This window comes from Dendropsophus ebraccatus, chromosome 1, assembly GCF_027789765.1.
Source record: "Dendropsophus ebraccatus isolate aDenEbr1 chromosome 1, aDenEbr1.pat, whole genome shotgun sequence".
NCBI classification, from domain to species: Eukaryota; Metazoa; Chordata; class Amphibia; order Anura; family Hylidae; genus Dendropsophus; species Dendropsophus ebraccatus.
The window spans coordinates 153,388,359-153,406,837 of NC_091454.1; the positions used below are offsets into that span (position 1 = coordinate 153,388,359).

The following is an 18,479-nucleotide window of genomic DNA, read 5'->3' on the forward strand; positions in this document are numbered from 1 at the left end:
TTTTGCCTCACAGGGAATGTGATACTGACTACGGTCGGATACTGAAATGTTATTTTTTTTATCATCTGTTTCTATTTTTTTTTGTGTATTCTTTATTTAAAGCGACTCTGTACCCCCAATCTGACCCCCCCCAAACCACTTGTACCTTTGGATAGATGCTTTTAATCCAAGATCTGTCCTGGGGTCTGTTTGGCAGGAGATGCAGTTATTGTCATAAAAAAACAACTTTTAAACTTGCAGCCCGTGCCAACCGTGGGGGTATCTGTGCCCTAACTTTGCACCACCCCTCCGTCCATCCTCCCCACCCTCTTCATCATTAGGAATGCCACTGGAACATTTTCTCCATGCGGAACATTGCACAGGTGTCTTAATGATCCAGCCCATGTTCAGTATTCACACAGCTGACGAATAGGAGGCAATCTGCCTGGAACATTCCTAATGATTAAGAGGGTGGGGAGGATGGACGGAGGGGTGGTGCAAAGTTAGGGCACAGATACTCCCGTTTGGCACGGGCTGCAAGTGTAAAAGTTGTTTTTTAGGACAACAACTGCATCACCTGCCGAACAGACCGCAGGACAGATCTTGGATTAAAAGCAGCTATCCGAAGGTACAAGTGGTTGGGGGGGGGGGGGGGCAGATTGTGGGTACAGAGTCGCTTTAATATTTTGGATATTATGGTATAACAACCTGAGTTGTTTGAGACCATTTAACAAAGTGCTTTACTGCAAACCCTTTGAATGAAGGCACAATGAAATTGATCTGATCCTATTACCTTCTATGGGAGAGTTTTTTTTTTTTTTTTTTAAATATGATCTGTGGCCCTGTGCAATGAGAGATTGAGAGGGGTTATACTGAAATCACTTATTAAGAATGACCTAACTTTAGTTGCACATATATGGGGCTGTGTAAAAGTTCCTTTAGAGGCAAACTGAAAACAGTAAGATTTCAGAATTATTTTTGTACTTATACTTAAAATAAGACTCATATTTAGCTTTTATTGTACTGTGTTCCATCCTAGTCTTATAAGCATGTAGCCCTGTTTTAAAGGGATTATCATGTGAAAATCTTTTTCTTTCAAATTAACTGGTTTCAAAAAGTTATATAGATTTGTAATTTACTTCTATTTAAACACCTCAAGCCTTCCCATACTTATCAGCTGTTGTATGTCCTGTAGGAAGTGTTGTTTTATTTTCAGTCTGACACAATGCTCTCAGCTGACATCTCTGGCCAAGACAGGAACTGACTAGAGCAGTCTCGGACAGTATGACAGCAGAGAGCACTGTGTCAAAGTGAAAAGAAAACAACACTTCCGACAGGACATACAGCAGCTGTTAAGTATGGTAAGACTTAAGATTTTTAAATAGAAATTACAAATCTATATAACTTTCTGACACCAGTTGATTTGAAAGAAAAAGATTTTCGCTGGATAACCTCTTTAAATAGGGAATACAATCTCCCATTATTACCTCTTGGGTTGGGCATTCCATATAATAGTCTAACTATAAGGACATTTCCTTTATCGATGTAGAAAATACCTTTCCTCCACAGTTAAAGAATAAAGAATATCCCCTGGCCTTTTAGTTAGTTCTTTAAATTAATATACTATGTGCTCGTTCCTTGTAGTTACTATACATAAACTTATGTAGAAAATCACCTAAAGTGACTTTTTTCCAAGCCCCTTGTGAAGACTTCCCTCATTATTTAACAAACTAGGAATCTGCCTTTGAACTGTCTTTAGTGCAATGTCTTGCTTAGAATTGGTTAATATTATCTTTGGGACCACAGGTTTGTATGTTATATACAGTAATATTTGCTGTTGTAACAGCTGATTGACATCAGGTACTGCTGCTTGGCATGCTTGCAATAAGAGTACCTGGGTCAGATGTAGTGAGATGTGGCCTAACATGTTGTTTGAATAATAATTTTTTTAACCATTTGTTTTATCCATCTGACTGGGCTTACTTCATTACCTTTCTCAAGTATGATGTTTAAATTCTGTTTTGGGCCCTTTGTGTTTCACATGTGTCACATTATTAAGTGGTAGGTTAATGGAATCTTAATAAATTGGTGGTAATAATTATAATAATAATAATGATGATCACATTATAATTATTGTATCAACCTTGACAAGAATAGAGATGAAAAAATAAACTATAGCCTAAAATCTCTGACCGGGCAAATAAGTCTGCAAAGTCTAAAAACGTGCAAACTTGTAAATATTCTCTTTTCCATTCCAATAAATCTCTAAATGAAAACCACTATAATTAGCTGAAAATCTCCACCACTTGTACTTCTAGTAAAACACATTGCTAGAGTGTGATCATGTATAGCTGGCTGTTGAAAGGATAGTACTGCCATCTAGTGGTCAAAATGCTTAACTGTACCTCTAGGCCTGCTTGTTCAGCATCTCTTTCATAAGTTTGCATTCTTTATAAATATTATACCCTATGTAGATTATGCATTCCCATTTAGAAACTCTGCAGGATTGCATTTTAGAGGATCTAGTTACTGTTTATTACCTTAGAGATGGGCAGTCTGCATAAGGGCTGTATAAACTATATAGTATTTTTGGGGGGTTGACTTAGAAATTAAAAATGTCATTGTTAGAGATGAGCGACCCTCGAGCATGCTCGAGTCGATCCGAACCCGAACGATCGGCATTTGATTAGCTGGGGCTGCTGAACTTGGATAAAGCTCTAAGGGCCCTTTTCCGCCGGACGATTATCGTTCGCATATTCATGGATTAGGGCCCTAAGGTTGTCTGGAAAACATGGATTCAGCCAATGACTATATTCATGTTTTCCACATAGCCTTAGGGCTTTATCCAACTTCAGCAGCCACCGCTAATCAAATGCCGAACGATCGGGTTCGGATCGACTCGAGCATGCTTGAGGTTCGCTCATCTCTAGTCATTGCACATTTGTGTATTGGATGTTATAGTTCCTCTACTATGTTAATGCCTCCTTCCTATGGCTTTGTTTACACAATGTCAAAAATGGAGAAAAGGCGGCCACTTTTGCTATTTAAAAAAATGTCCATTATTGTGATTTAATACTGCAATGGCAATGCATTGAAGTCAATGAGAAGACGGACGTCCAATGCTCACAATGTATTTAATAATGGACATTTTTACTGCGGACATCAAAGTCATGATCATGATATTTATTTTCGGACGTCTTTGGCAACCAGCGGACATTTTTTATTAGTAGTTCACACACAGTTTTTCTTTTTTCACCGTTTTTACTATTTAATTCAATGGACTTTTCAATTAAGCCATACCCAAAGGCCAATTAGTAACCCAAACTAGAATAATGTATCAACAGCCGTCACTGCACTAGGCCAGGCTGCTAAATAGCGTCCATTATTTTAAGACTTTCATGGTGATCATGGTGATCACATGGACAGAACAGGTCACCAGGAGAAGTGTGGCTAGAAAAAAATCCACTCAAAGCTGTGTACCTATACCTATAAGCACCGCTAACTGTGATGCTGACAAAAGGAGAGAACTCCCTTGGTACTGTCTTCCTGGTTATCATGATAAATAGTGTTGATCCTAAAGGCCCTTTTATACACACAGATATCTGACCAATTTATTTGACAGATTTTTGAAGCCAAAGCCAGGAACAGACTATAAACAGAGAACAAGTCATATAAGAAAGACTGAGATCGCTCCTTTCAAATCCATTCCTGGCTTTGATAATTTGTCAGATAAATTGGTCAGATATCTGTGTGTGTAAAAGTAACCTTATGGTGCGCTTACACAGAGATTTATCTGACAGATTTTTGAAGCCAAAGCTGGAAGTAGACTATAAACAGGAAACAGGTCATAAAGGGAAGACTGAGATTTCTCCTCTTTTCAAATCAATTTCCGGGTTTGGCATCAATAGTCTGTCAGATAAATCTCTCTATGTAAACCCACCAAAAGGCTCGGCTCAAGTCCACAGACTGCATTTTTTAAAAAAAATTATAATTACAGTGGTACCTTGGTTTAAGAGTAACTTGGTTTAAGAGCGTTTTGGTTTAAGAGCTCACAGTTTTTCAAAATTGTGACTTGGTTTAAGAGCATTGCTTTGGTTTAAGAGCTCCCTGCACTGGGTGGGAGCAAGAGTGGAGGAGGGGCATGGTCTGCAAGGTGGGGTCTACAGCCCTGTACTCTGACACAGGAAGTCTCCCTCACCTTCTAAATAAAAGCAGATTCACTTCAGGCTGGGGCTTACATCAGGGGACAGGACTGTGGAGGTAATCTCTTCATAGCTGTAACCCCTCTCTCCCCGGACAGAGAGTGCTGCATTTATGTGCCCACATCCTTCCTGCTCCCTACAGTCTCTGTCAGTCCTTGTGTTTCCCATCCTCTCCATTACTGTTCAGTAACTCATAATATGACATATTCAGCTGTTTCTAAATGTTTTTTTCATTAGTTTTTTTGGGGTGTGGAACCAATTGTCTGCATTTCTATGATTTCTTATGGGAAAATTTGCTTTGGTTTAAGAGTGGATTTGGATTACAAGCACGGACCCGGAACGAATTATGCTCGTAATCCAAGGCACCACTGTACTCAGCTGTGTTTTTGCAGTAATGTATCTTTTTTAAAGGGTTACTTTGAACATACACAAAAACTTGGTCAACCATGTTTTTGTGTGTGCTAAAAAGAAAAAAACACATCCGTTTGCATCCTTTTTTTCTTTTTTTTTTCTTTTTAATAATGGAAGTCAATTGCATTCGTTAAACGGACTGCAAAAACACAGTGTGAACCCAGTCTTACTGGAATCAGTTATGTGTCATATCATCCATAGCTTTTATAAATAAAAAGAAAAGATGGCCATTAGAATACGAGTATCCTTGGTTCTTATTGGCAAATTAGAAATTCTGCTCCTCAGTGGGTTAAATAAATGTGGCAATATCTCCTTCCTGATGATGTAATAAGACTGTAGTTGTTTCATCTTCTGTTCTTTTGCACTCTTAACTTGGGCAAACAGTGAACAAATTTGAGCCTGAGGGGATGACACCGGGATTCTCTCTTTGGTGTTCATTACCTTCCTCAGGGGGTGCACTAGCACTGTGCAAACACTATAATATGTGTAATCGGTGGTTGGTTACACATTGACAGTGATGAGGTTTGATAGTTGGAGATACATCAGAGAATCTTAATCATGTGCGCTGGAGAATACTTTTCCCACTTGTTTAATAAGTAGAGTCATTCTAATCAGTTCCTCATGTTCTTCAGGATCTGCTGTGATTGACATGCTAATATATCAGTCATCAAGTCTTTTCATAGCTGAGCAAGCCCATTTAGAATGACAGCGGACAATGTGACTACATCAGGGTACTGTATAGACACGCATTAGCTCATCTGAACGTCATTATTTGTGCATTTAAGTCAGTGACCCTCGAAGAAGTATTAGAATTAAAGGGGAAGTTGCACACATGGGATTATAGTGTGCATTTATGTGTATGCAGTGTATTTTTTAGATGTGAAAAAATAAATATTTTTTACTGTTCGTGCTTGTCATAAAAATTTATATATATATTTTTAAATCACACTTTTATTTTGACCCTTCTACAAAACCCCTATTAGATACATACTAACCAATGAAACATCTCAGGGGCGGACACAGACTGCAAAGGGCCCCTGTGCAAAAAATGTGTTTGGGCCCCCATAACCTATTTGTTTCTCCACTTTTCTGCCTTAAAGCGACTCTGTACCCACAACCTGTCCCCCTTAAACCACTTTTAATCCAAGATCTGTCCTGGGGTCCGTTCGGCAGGGGATGCAGTTACTGTCATAAAAACAACTTTTAATCCTGCAGCGCTGTGTCTAACGGCCGGGGCTTACATTTGTATATGCATTAGGCTGGCACACCCTCTCTGTCCTTCCTCCCCACCATCCTCATCATTAGGAATGCTCCAGGCAGATTGCTTCCTATTCCCCACCTGTGTGTATAATGAACATGGGCTGGATCGTTAATACACCTGTGCAAAGCTAAAACAGCAGTAAATGTTCCTGGATCATTCCTAATGATGAGGAAGGTGGGGAGGAAGGACAGAGAGGAGGTGCCAACCTAATGCATATACAAATGTAAGCCCCGGCCATTAGACACAGCGCTGCTGGATTAAAAGTTGATTTTATGACAATAACTGCATCCCCTGCCGAACGGACCCCAGGACAGATCTTAGATTAAAAGCAGCTATCCGAAGGTACAAGTGGTTTTAGGGTGACAGATTGTGGGTACAGAGTCGCTTTAAAGGCGCACACATATGTATGACCGAGTATATGGTACATGTGTCCTGGTTTCTCGGGAGGCCCTACAGCACAGATGCCACAGCCCACTAAAGGACTGTACTGCAGTCTGTGCAGGCCCCAGTGTGGGACTGGGGTACCTGTGGCCAACCAAAAGAACTGATCATGTCGGGCACCTAACTAAAGAACCTATCAGAGGCGACATGCAAACCTTGTTCCATTTTGTACTGATGTATCTGTGACCACAACTCCTGGAATAACAATAACTACAACTCTCAGAATGCCTTACACTTATGAAGCTCTCAGAAAATGCTGGGAGTTGCAGTTTCCGAGAGGACAACCCCTTGAGTTGTCTACTCATTTGTACTTCGAATCCCAGCACATCCTGAGGGCTACAGACTGCAGTAAATGCTGGGAGTTGTAGTGTTTGCAGCTATTGTACTTGGAGGGTCCTAGGTGCATTATACACTGGATGCTGTGTGGGAAATTAGAATATATAGGTCAGAGTGCGGAAGTGACCAGAGAACAGCAGTAATAAGGGATAGAAAAAATGGGCCCTTAATTACTGTTGGGGCAGAGGTAGGATACATGTACTGTATGTGGCTGCACAGGTGGGATACATGTACTGTATGTGGCTGCCCAGGTGGGAGCCATGTACTGTACGTGGCTGCCCAGGTGGGAGACATGAACTGTATGTGGCTGCTTAGGGGGTAGATGAAAGAGAAAAACAACCATGCTGCAGGGGAGCGGGGGGCACAGTTATTGGCAAAAAAAAAAGGTATAAACTTACAGCATCAGAGGATGGGGGCTCTGTGCTTTCTATTACACCCTCTATCTTTCAACTTCCAGCAGCCTGACAGACACACTGACAATAATCACTCACTGTGAGCTGCTGCTGTTGTTCCTTTTCACAGTCCTGTCCCTGACAGCCATAACCCTGCAGGATCCCTCCAGCCCCTGTCACCACATGCTCTCTGTCCTCTCCTCCTTACACAAGGTATACCGGACAGTGGAGTACAGGAAGGGGGGGCTGTCAGCAGCAGCGTGCAGGAGGAGGGAGAAAAGCCAGCCCCAGCATCCAGTGACTAAGTGGGCCCCACAGGAGCAGGGGCCCACACTTCCCGAGTGCTGGTACCGCCTGAGGGGCCCACTACAGACATGTGCCATGCTAAGCTGACACTTTAAAGTCTGAGCCTGGTGGGCCCCTCTATTGGCTTGGGCCCCTGTGCAGCTGAACAGGCTGCACAAGTGATAAGCCCCTGAAAAATCCCCTTTGCAATTTGGTGGCTAAAACAAATTGGGATTTGCACTAGGAAGGCCTACAGCCACAGGAAATGTTTCTTTATGGCTTTGCTCAGGTAAGTAGGAGTCCACTTTGGCTATGCAATACAGCCTGTGGCCAAACATGCCGTCTCCAGAGAGTGCATTAGGTTGCATGGTGCTCTAGCATTTTCTAGTGCAGCTAAAACTTGTTTTGGAGATTAGTGGTGTCTGCCACTCGTCATTCAGACGTCACATTGATACTATATCCTACGTATTTATCATCATTGTCTCTCCTGACAGTTTTATTATATATTACGGAATGTTTGTGCTCCACAGTTAAAGGATCTGATTTTAATTCACAGGAAACACGCTGAAGTGTGAGCTGACATGTCGGGCTATGGGCTACAGGTTCTATGTAAGACAAGCTGAAAAGGTTATCGATGGAACTCCATGTGATCATAATGGGACAGCAGTCTGTGTATCCGGCCAGTGCAAGGTAAGTGGAGAGCACCTTGATAACTGCCTACATGAAAGTATCTATTCTATGCAGCATGTCTGTTTCTGTATGGTAATAGTTCCTGTTACCATAGAATAACTTTACCAGGGTGCATGCCTCACCGGACTGGAGCAGACACCCACAGAAATCCATATGCAAACAGCACTCTAATGGAAAAATCATGTGGCTTTATTCACCCTTTCATGCCACATTTCGGCTTGCTATAAGCCTTTGTCAAGCCTGTTTGAAGCAGGGCTGCTCTCTTGTTTTGCCTTATATTCATGATTTCCTTTCTTGTCATTTTGTTGACGGTACAACCATGGAGGTTGTAGTTGTGTACCCACAGATGCATCACTTTAGCATCATATTTCAGTGCTATGAATTTGAGATTACTGCACGTGGGGTTAGTGTATATTTTTTATAGAATAAAGGCTTCCTGCCTTCCCGTGTAAGATTTGTCTTCTGTTCATGGGATTCATAGAAAAAATAGAGTCAGGCTGCAGTATGTCCACACATAGTACCTGTCTGTGTCTCAGCTCTATGTATTGTAAGTGTTATAGATGCTCTTAGAGTCTGGATGGAACTAAAAAATTTTTATTCACAGTCAGCAAACAGAGATCTAAAACTAAACTTCACCCCCACCCCCTGGTAAAGAGATGTCTGTTATGCAGCACTTAGCTACACCTTGTCCCCCATGAAGTGTTTAATTTCTCTGCGGTGCCATCACAGAAGAATTAGAGCACTGCACCGTGCCTATGCAACCAATGAGTTGTGTGTATTAGGGACAGGACAGGTCCTCCAGGGTGAGAGACCCTCTTTGTGACCACTCTGCAATCTGCAAGCAGCCCATACAGGTGACCCCCCCCCCCCCCCCCCCAGAGATATCTAATATAAAAACAGTTTATTTCAGATGTGGCTTTGAAACTAATACATTGTTACTGTCATTTGTGGTATTCTATATGACAATGGGTGATTAACATATATATTCAACTTGATATTATCTTAGGTTTCTGTCCTTTCCCCCAAAGCTTATAGACTCAAACACACTTTAATCTGCCATGCTAATGATCAGAAATAACATAATCTTATTATGTAAAAACATTGTATCTTCTCTAAATATTTCAACAAGGAACGCTAACAAAATTATCAGCACGTGCTTCAGTTTCCGCAGTAAAGTACATGTTCTCCTATCAGGTACATCTCGCTCTGATGTGAAGTGCTTTCCATCACCACAGGTGTTGCTTGAGTACCTGTTTATGCAGCTAAGCGAAGATTTGTTAGAATTTTCCATACAATATAACATACAATATATGGCAGTATACAGAAAAGCGGAGATGAACAACAAAGTACTGACTGGGATTTTTACATGATGCTTGTGTAATTTTATTTCTCAACAAAATTGATCCTTTCATGTGTAATTAACTAAAAACAGTTTTTTATTATTTGAGGTATGTTTCCTTAGACAGGAATGACCCTGTCACTGCTAACGCCTTTGACCGCGTTAGGTAGTCATGAATCACTGAAACACCCTGCAAGACCTGGGATTTTGGAGATGTACTACTCAGTTTATCTAGAAAAATGTAGCCCTTGTCTAAGTTGGTCAGATTCTAATGCTTGCCCTTGTTCCCGCTTCCAGCAAAATCAACTTCAAGACTGTACCAAAAAGTTATACAGATTTGTAAAATACTTCTACTCTTCTGTGTATGTTTTTCCCGTCCGGAAAGGCGCTCTCTGCTGCCACATCTGTCCATGTCAGGAACTGTCCAGAACCAGAGCAAACCTGTAGAGCAAACTCCTTTATTCTTACAGTTCCTGTCATGGACAGAGGTGTCTGGAAAGAATACACCACATCTTGTAGGGCATACAGCAGCTGATAAGTACTGGACGTCTTTTTTTTTTTTTTTTTTTTTTTTTTTTTATAGAAGTTATTTATAAATCTGTATAACTTTTTGATACAGTAGTTTTCAAAAAAGTGTTTTTCACCATCTAGAGGGTGATATAGTTCATCCTATCAGAAAATGGTTGCAATATAATTAATGTTATTTACTTCTATTTGGTTTTAATGTTATGGTTGATTGGTGAAAATGTGGTCTTTAGTGACCTCTGCTGATCACCTGTAGTTAACAACACAGAAAAATTTACGTCTGCCGAAATATATTTCAATACTATTTGGATGAATTGTTTAGTTGCCTTGAGAAGCTATAGAAACTAGTACTACATATACCACTACAAATAATAAGTGATGGCAGTACATTATCTTTGAGCCATCCTGGTTGTTTAACTCTTAGTTACCAGCTGCATGTGACCATATAATGCTGTTTAGGCACAGCAGGGATCAACAAAAATGTTTAGTACAAACTTTGCTAGAATGGTTTAAGGGCATCATTTCACATATGCAGTGCCCGGTGTCACATCGTCAACACACCCCTAAATGAATTTTCAAAATGGGGTCACTTGTCGGGGGACCCCACTGTTCTGGCACCTCAGGGGGAGAGCATATGTGAAATGATGCCCTAAAACTATTCCAGCAAAGTCTTTAGAACATCCACTGCCCCATTGATAATAAACCTTTTTCTTCATACTGTATGTAAATGAGGAGGTTTGGTGCACTGGGGGTGGTCCTGCTGCACTCCTCCCTTATTCATAATGGCTGCCGCAGTGAGCAGCGGCAGAGAGTGACATCACTGCAGATCACTGTTATAAATCTTCATGTGAAGATGTGCTGCAGGAGCCAGCAATTTAGAGAATTGGTACCCTTAGGGCTACAGGACCCCCATCCCAGTGCACCAAAACCCCCGTATTTACGTATTTAGGAAAAAGAACGATTTATCATTATTGGGGCAGTGGACCTTCTTAATAAAAGACCTAACCAATCCACATGTTATGTTCATCTAACCTGCTGCTAGATTACCTTTATGGAATAATCACACAGTTCTGAACCTTTAAAATGGATTTGGAATGAATAGTCACTTGAATATAACTGCTGCATTTATCTATTAACTCATGTAGGCTATATTCACACTATGTAAAAACAGTGGCCATTGTTTGACATGGATTTTTCAAACAATGGCCGCTGTCTTACATGTTCACTCGGATGATACTGCAGTATTGGCCCGATAAACATGATTTTATTTTAATTGAAATGCGTGCTTACTCGGGCCCGGGAGTCGTACTTTACACTGTGAGCACAAACTATTTTAGCTGCCGTAGGAAATAGGCATGTCAATTATTTTATTTTCTGCAGCCACAGTGAACAACAGCCAAAGTGTATATACACTACCGCCGTTGTCCCATTCACTGCCATTCAATTAAGCACTGTTAGTAAACAACGGCCATTGTTGCATCCTCCAACAATGGTCGTTGTTTTACCAAAAATACAGTGTGTGAACATGGCCTTACTCTGTATTTTGGAATTAGTATACTGTCCTCTATTTCACCTTCACTTAGCTAAACATTATGTGGTCTGAAAGGGATCAGAACAGTCCTGATTTTCTTGTGAAGTGTCTTGAATTGTGGTTGTACAGATAGGAAGGATGATCTATGGAGGTTTGGGTGAGGCATTTGCCATGATTACATGCTGGAGCTCCAGTTATTCATACTTGTGGTATTGGTGGTTTTTCTGGTATCTACGTGATTCCCTATTAAACTGCTAGCAGCAATACTGTAGGGGAAGACACCATCTAATCTTAAGAAGTTTTGCCAGATCAGACTATTAGTAAGTTTTGCTTTCCTTCCTGGTCATCTCTTACCTGTGTTTTAGTTTCCAAAAATGTGCAAACATATTTCATATTCCACATATTATTCCTAAGTCTTTAAGGGTCTCTTCTACCACTATCTAATCTTCAGACCCCCTTCATGCCAGACACTAAATATCTGAATTTCAACTGGTTTTAACATTCAGAAATTGCAAATGTTTCCCAACAATATATTTTCTAATGATATTCAGCAAATACTTGAGTTGTATAACCAAAAATGATTTTTGCCATTCCTAGAGTATTTTCTTTCCGACTGTAATCACATATAATCATGATTAGTATGATATTGCGGTGTGACCTATAATGACAATGGGGGAGGTAATCAAAAGTGCCTGTAATAAAAGTCCTGTAGGGTTTGCATTTGTTGTAAATGTGGTGCACTCTTAGGGCCCCATTGCAGGGAGTGATAATAGGGAGGAGAATTATAATAGAGAGAATAATCAGCTGATGAAACGACCATGGGCTGATTGTTTCTTGAGGTCCAGACCTAAAATCATCTGGCGTGCAGCACTACATGTAATAGTGATGCACGGCCGACGGCTGATGATTGTATTATAAAATAATAGAGTATTAACTTACCTTCTAGCGGCCAGTAGTTGGCTGAGCGGCCGCTGCCGCTGCAGTGGAGAGATAAGAACAGAAGGGAGTAGAAGGCAGAGCTGCAGAGACCAGAGAAGGCCAGAGGACACTAGGGAAGGTAATGTGGTAAGGTAAGTTAATACTTTATTATTTTACACTAAAAGCAAGGGCTGTAAGGACATCGCTAACGATGTCCGTGCAGCCCTTGCTGCCCGATAGCCGGCCCATGTAATTGCTCTGTATACAAGTGCCGATCTAGCAGATGGGCCCTCATTTACAGTTTATGATCGGGCCATGTAATACCCTTAGACTGTCTATTCTAGTTTTACACTGTTTAAGAACTCTATATATATATATATATATATATATATATATATATATAGACAGGGCCATGTATTTACCTCTTGCCTTCATTACCACCTTTTAATTGTTGTAACCCAACTAGTTTGGCTGAGTTTAAGTACCTTTTAGGTAGGTTTAAGATATAAAATATTTTACATATATAAATACATTTTATATCTTCTTTACCAACTATGCAAATAAAAATTACTTTAATTGCAACTCAGTGCGGAGTACCTATTTCCATGTTTATCTGGGCTTGACCCTTCTCTGGCACCACTGCTACTAGTACGTGGCTTCACGACACAATTAATAGTACTGTAAGTGCCTAATAACCACATACATATTTATAATTTAATAATGTGTCTGATCGCGTTCCTCCTAATTAACCATATATTAATTTCCACTAAAGTCTCCCATAGTTCCCTAACTGTGGAACTACGAGTGAAAGGTAACACTCCTAGCAATATGTGGAAAAGCACAACTGACATACAGGAGTTCACCCTACTGACGGTGTTCCCTAGAGATAAGGCAATACAGGGGTATTATCATTACCATTAGTGCTGGTCAAACACAAGTGATATACTAACACTCACCCTCTCACGGTGGTGGTATTTTGTGTCCCAATATGCCGAGTGGGTAAGTCCAAAGTAGCTGTATCTAAAATCCTGGTGCCGATCCTCAGTCTCTTGCTATCAGAGGAGCATGTCCCGGCCGGTGATGTTGCTCAGTTACCCGGTACTTTCACTTGCAAGGTGAGTCTCCACAACTTTGTTACCTTTCACTTGTAGTTCCACAGTTAGGGAACGCAGTGGGAGTCTTTAGTGGACATATGGTTAATTAGTAGGAACGTGATCAGGCACATTAGTATACTATTGCTACTACTAGCTGATTACAGGTATCCTTTTTTCCTGACACGCAGCTCCTATATACTGTAGTTTCCACTTCTCATTGTGATTACTATTAAAGTGGATAGCAGTACACAGTGTACACTAACTTCAATTTGTGTGCTTGGACTGACATATACAATTGCAACGCAGGTGATGTGAACTGTTGATGTTGCAGCCTCTATTCTGACTCTCAACATGCCTTTGTAGAGAAAGAGATACCGAGGCAGTTCTTTCTCAGCACTCTCGTAGTGGCAATGCGCTATATGTGGTGAATCACAGAGGATGGTACTGTCTTTCCTTCCCAGCACCAATCCATGGTGCAATTGTAATTGGCGGCAGGAGTTGGGCAGAGCTTGGTGACGTAAGTCGAACCCTGCTGGTCAATTAAACACCAAGGAGGTATGCATTCGGATCACAGAGGTGTAGTGACCCCAGGGTAGTGGTGCCGAAGTACTCTAAAACTACAATTCCCTTTATGCCTGGACAACCAAAGATATGGCTTTGACTGCACAGGTATGATGGTAATTGTAGTTTTGCAACAGCTGGAGTGCCATCACTGCCCTACGGCACCTAGCACCTGAGGCCCCTACTCTATGGCACTTGCATGGAAAAAAAAACATACAGTATGTTTGTCTATTACCTGATATGATGGTAATTGTAGTTTTGCAACAGCTGGAGTGCCATCACTGCCCTATGGCACCTAGTACCTGAGGCCCCTCCTCTATGGCACTTGCAAGGAAAAAAAAACATACAGTATGTTTGTCTATTACCTGATATGATGGTAATTGTAGTTTTGTAACAGCTGACATACCATCACTGCCCTAGGGCACCTAGAAGCCTAGGCCTTTCCTCTATTGATCTACCAATCAAGGCAGGCAGGTTAAAAGCAATGACAAGTTCTCTTTAATTCCAACATAACATCGCATTGCACAGACAATTCAGAAATGAGCATGGAATCCAGATTTATGTGTGTCTGTCCCAGCTTTTATACTATAAGAAATTGTCTACATTACTAAATGATGGGCCGATGTCAGGAGTTCAGCTAAACACTGAAAATAACATTAAAAATCTTGATGTATCTTGGCAGGCAAAATAAACAGCCAATTACTATGGCTCCAGCAGTGTCACACTCAGGCTTGTGTAATAAATTGCAATAGGAATTCAGCATTCTGGTAGTGTTCATATATCTGCCTGAGTTACATGCACAGCCAGGTAGGTTTAGCACCACCAAATATATTTCTGCTTGATCTTTATGTCTGTAATAATAATATGGTAGTATTTAGCTATTATTTCTTGGTATTACATCATCACACATGCTACATCCCCTAAATCTTGCTGCCTAACACAAGTAATGATAGTATTCTCTAATACGGCTGCAATAAATTTACTAAGCATTAGAATATACAGTGTTTACTCATTCCTGGCTTTATGGTATCAAATAGGTTCCCTATAAAAATGAAAAACTCACAAAAACAAAAGCTAAACATGTCTGCTATATTGTTTTAAAGTGACACTCCACCATTGATTAACATATAGTCATGAAATCTGCCATCTAATATATGTAAATTACTTTCTTTGAGGTGTTTATTTCTTCTACACTAAACTAAAAAAGAATAGAGCAAAAGGTAATAAAGGAAAGCTATTAAAATGCCAGATATTATATGTGTTGGCTATACCGTATGGACAATGTTTTCCTAAGAGCCTCATGTTAAAACTGTGGAGACAAAGGATGTCCTCCATGGTTTTAGAGGGGTTCTTTGAGTTACCTAACAGACTATCAGACTATTTGTTGCTTTCTGGGGGTATTAAATAGTAAATTGTACAGATTTAGAACCCACCGCATCACATGGCCAGAACTTCATCAGGATAGGTGGGGCAGTGCCTGGGTCAGGGTCAGTAAACAGGGGGCCCAGGGTGGACTGGATGAGGTGACTAAAGTATAGTTTATTATTGTACAGCCCTAGCAGGCAGCAAATAGTTACATGTTATTGGTACAGTATGTCAGGGTTTGCATATGACATTTTTAATTATTATTATTATTTCTTCCCATTCTTATTCTTTCCCAGCTCAGGCTCCAAAAGTGAATTAGAAAACCTGACAGTGTGGGAACATACTCTAAGAAAGCTGCACTCCAGCTTATGAGCTTCCACTGCAAACAACAGCAGAGTCCTTACAGCTCTATATTAGGAAGCTACGTGTAAACCTTAAGGCAGATTTATTATCTGTGACCTTGGCTCACGCCATAGAAAAGGCACAGATTTTGTGCCTCTTTTCTAGTTCTCATGATTTATCATGGTTTACGCCTGCAAAACAGGTGTAAACCATGGCAGAAATCTACCCATGCTCCTCGGCTGATGTAGATTTTCATGCCCACCGTGCGGCAGGTGCAGGTCCCACTGGATTTACTATGAGGTGTGTGTTTGTCTCTTAAGGCCCTATTACATGGAATGATTATCGGCCGTATTGGAACGATGTCGGCTGATCTTTGTAGTCATTTGTCCTTCAACATGTTGAAAGACAAATGACTCATATAGCAGCAATCTGCTGCCGTTGCTCCGTGGAATACAAGCGGTGGCAGCAGACCGCTGCTATATGCTATGGGCTGCCCAGACGATCTAGCAATAACCCAGGCAGTCCCCCCACGCCTCTCAGTGGCCGTCTATTCCATGCAGCAGCAACGAGCAGGGAACAAGGAGAAAACAAGCGCTGACATCGCACATTTGCTCCTCACAGTCGCCCCGTGTAATAGGGGCTTTAATAAATCCAGCACACTGCGTAGGGGCAGGGCTTTATTTAAGACCAGCATACAAGTACGCCGGTCTTGGTAAATCTCCCCCTTTGTGCTGATGTAGGGCACTTTCATACAGCACTGTATTTTGGAGATATTCTCTCCCCACACGCAGTGCTTTTGAGTAACAGTACATGCATTAAATGGCTGCTAATATATTGCTGTGTGCATCCTACTACTATATCACAAGAGTACAGTGATATTTAGGGTCTGTTCACACGTACAGGCTCGCTGCGTATTTATCACTGTGAGTTTCTCGCACATAAATTCATAGTGATACTGATTGCTATCAAGTCAATGTACTGTATGTGTATTCTCGCTGTGTGTTTGGTGCGATTTTTACATGTGAGTTTTGATTTTCACATGATTTTCACAGGCAAATTCAACACCACAAAAAACGCAGCTACTTTCATGCGAGTTTGATGCAAGTTCTGTGCGGGTTTTACGCAGCGAGTCTGTACGTGTGAACAGACCCTAAAGAGGCTTTCCAGCCCCTAAAACATATTTCCTATCCACAGGATAAGTGATTAATGTCTGATTGTGGTGGGTTTGACATCTGGGAGACCCCGTAATGTCAAGAATGGGGCCCCGCCTCTTCTGGCTGATGGGAGATGCAGGTGGGTATGTACACCCAGCAATCCTAGTCACTCTCTAATGGTATATGAAGCCTTTATAGAAAGCTTATTACATGTCTAGCTGTCTCTAGCAGTGCTAACCCACTGCTCCAGCGGGGAGATCACAGGAGGTCCCTGAGGTAGGATGCCCACCAGTGATCAAATCCCCTATCCTGTAAACAGGAAATAACTTTTTAGTAGCTCTTATGGAAGTTTTATTAATTCTCATATACTGCAGTGGAGAGATGCACATGTGTAAAACTGACCTCTAACTACAATATTCCTTTTGAAGCAGCCACCTGGCTTCTGTTGGACAACAAGGGTCATGGGTTCACTTTTTTCTCAAAAGGTCTGGGTCACAGAAGTGACACATTTATGGTATGTCCTGTGAACTTAATGCATAACAGATTTTATGATCGCCACATTTAATAATGCAGACCTTGGAGTTAGCACTGATATAGCAATCTGGTCTTTCTATAACTAAATGCATAGGGAATTGGTATTATTTTGTACAATTTTATGTAATAAAATTGATAATTATTGGTACACTATATGTATATTACTATATGGATCTACGGAACTATTATACTGACATACTTTAGTTTGAATCATTTCTGCTATAGTTTTCACTTCCACAGCTTGCCACATGATGGCAGTATATACTACATAAAATTTTACCTCTCTCCGAAAAATAACAGGAAATTCGGAGATATTATTGATGAGAATAATCTCTATGAAACTTTAATAAACAACATGTTGCTTATTTATTCCCAACACATACAAACTGTTTCATGTATTATTTATGGACTTTTAAATGAAACTTTAATATATCAGTTATTTAATATCTATATCTTAAGTATTTTATTGACCAGGAGCCTAATATAAAAAAAATTGAGTTTCCAATCGGTGGTATAATTAAACATAGCAAAAAAAAACAACATCCAAAATGTATAGCCCACTGTACAGATATATAGGTTGCTGTGAAAAGTAGTTGTCCCTTTTGGCTGTTATAATTTCATTTTTTTTTTTAATGCAGGGCTGTGTTTACAATGCCAGCTGTAACCTGCCATTGTGATACTAACATGGCAGCTCGTCTATGAAAACCATACATGACAAATCCACTTAAAGTACATCAAAGGTTTCAGTTAAATGTGTCCCAGTAAATACATTTATGACTTATTTGCGCACATTTCATGAAAGTGAGATTAGTTCAGCAGCCTAGACTCTCCTTTACTGATCCCGAAAACATATCAGTTTTGGCTATGCTTCTCAGTGGTAAGTGGTGGATAGGTTTGCACTTTCTCTTTTGAAAGTAATAGATGTTATAATTGATATGTCATACATTTCTTCTAAGGAAAAAAGGGTTTATACAAAGGTGAATGTACATCATGTGTACTAAATGTATTGTGTTTTAAACACTATGGGGGAGATTTATCAAACATGGTGTAAAGTGAATCTGGCTAAGTTGCCCCTATCAACCAATCAGATTCTACCTTTCATTTTCCAAAGAGTCTGTA

At 40.5% G+C, this 18,479-nt stretch overlaps 1 protein-coding gene across 6 annotated transcripts in view; it reads left to right on the forward strand.

Moving 5' to 3' along the window:
* The window catches only part of THSD4 (thrombospondin type 1 domain containing 4), a 527,908-nt gene that overhangs the window by 240,114 nt on the left and 269,315 nt on the right, over positions 1–18,479 (forward strand). For all 6 annotated transcript variants that reach the window (XM_069982054.1, XM_069982070.1, XM_069982063.1 and 3 more), the window contains one exon: positions 7,864–7,997. In XM_069982054.1, coding sequence (XP_069838155.1) covers positions 7,864–7,997 — 134 coding nt within the window. The remainder of the gene's footprint in view (positions 1–7,863; positions 7,998–18,479) is intronic.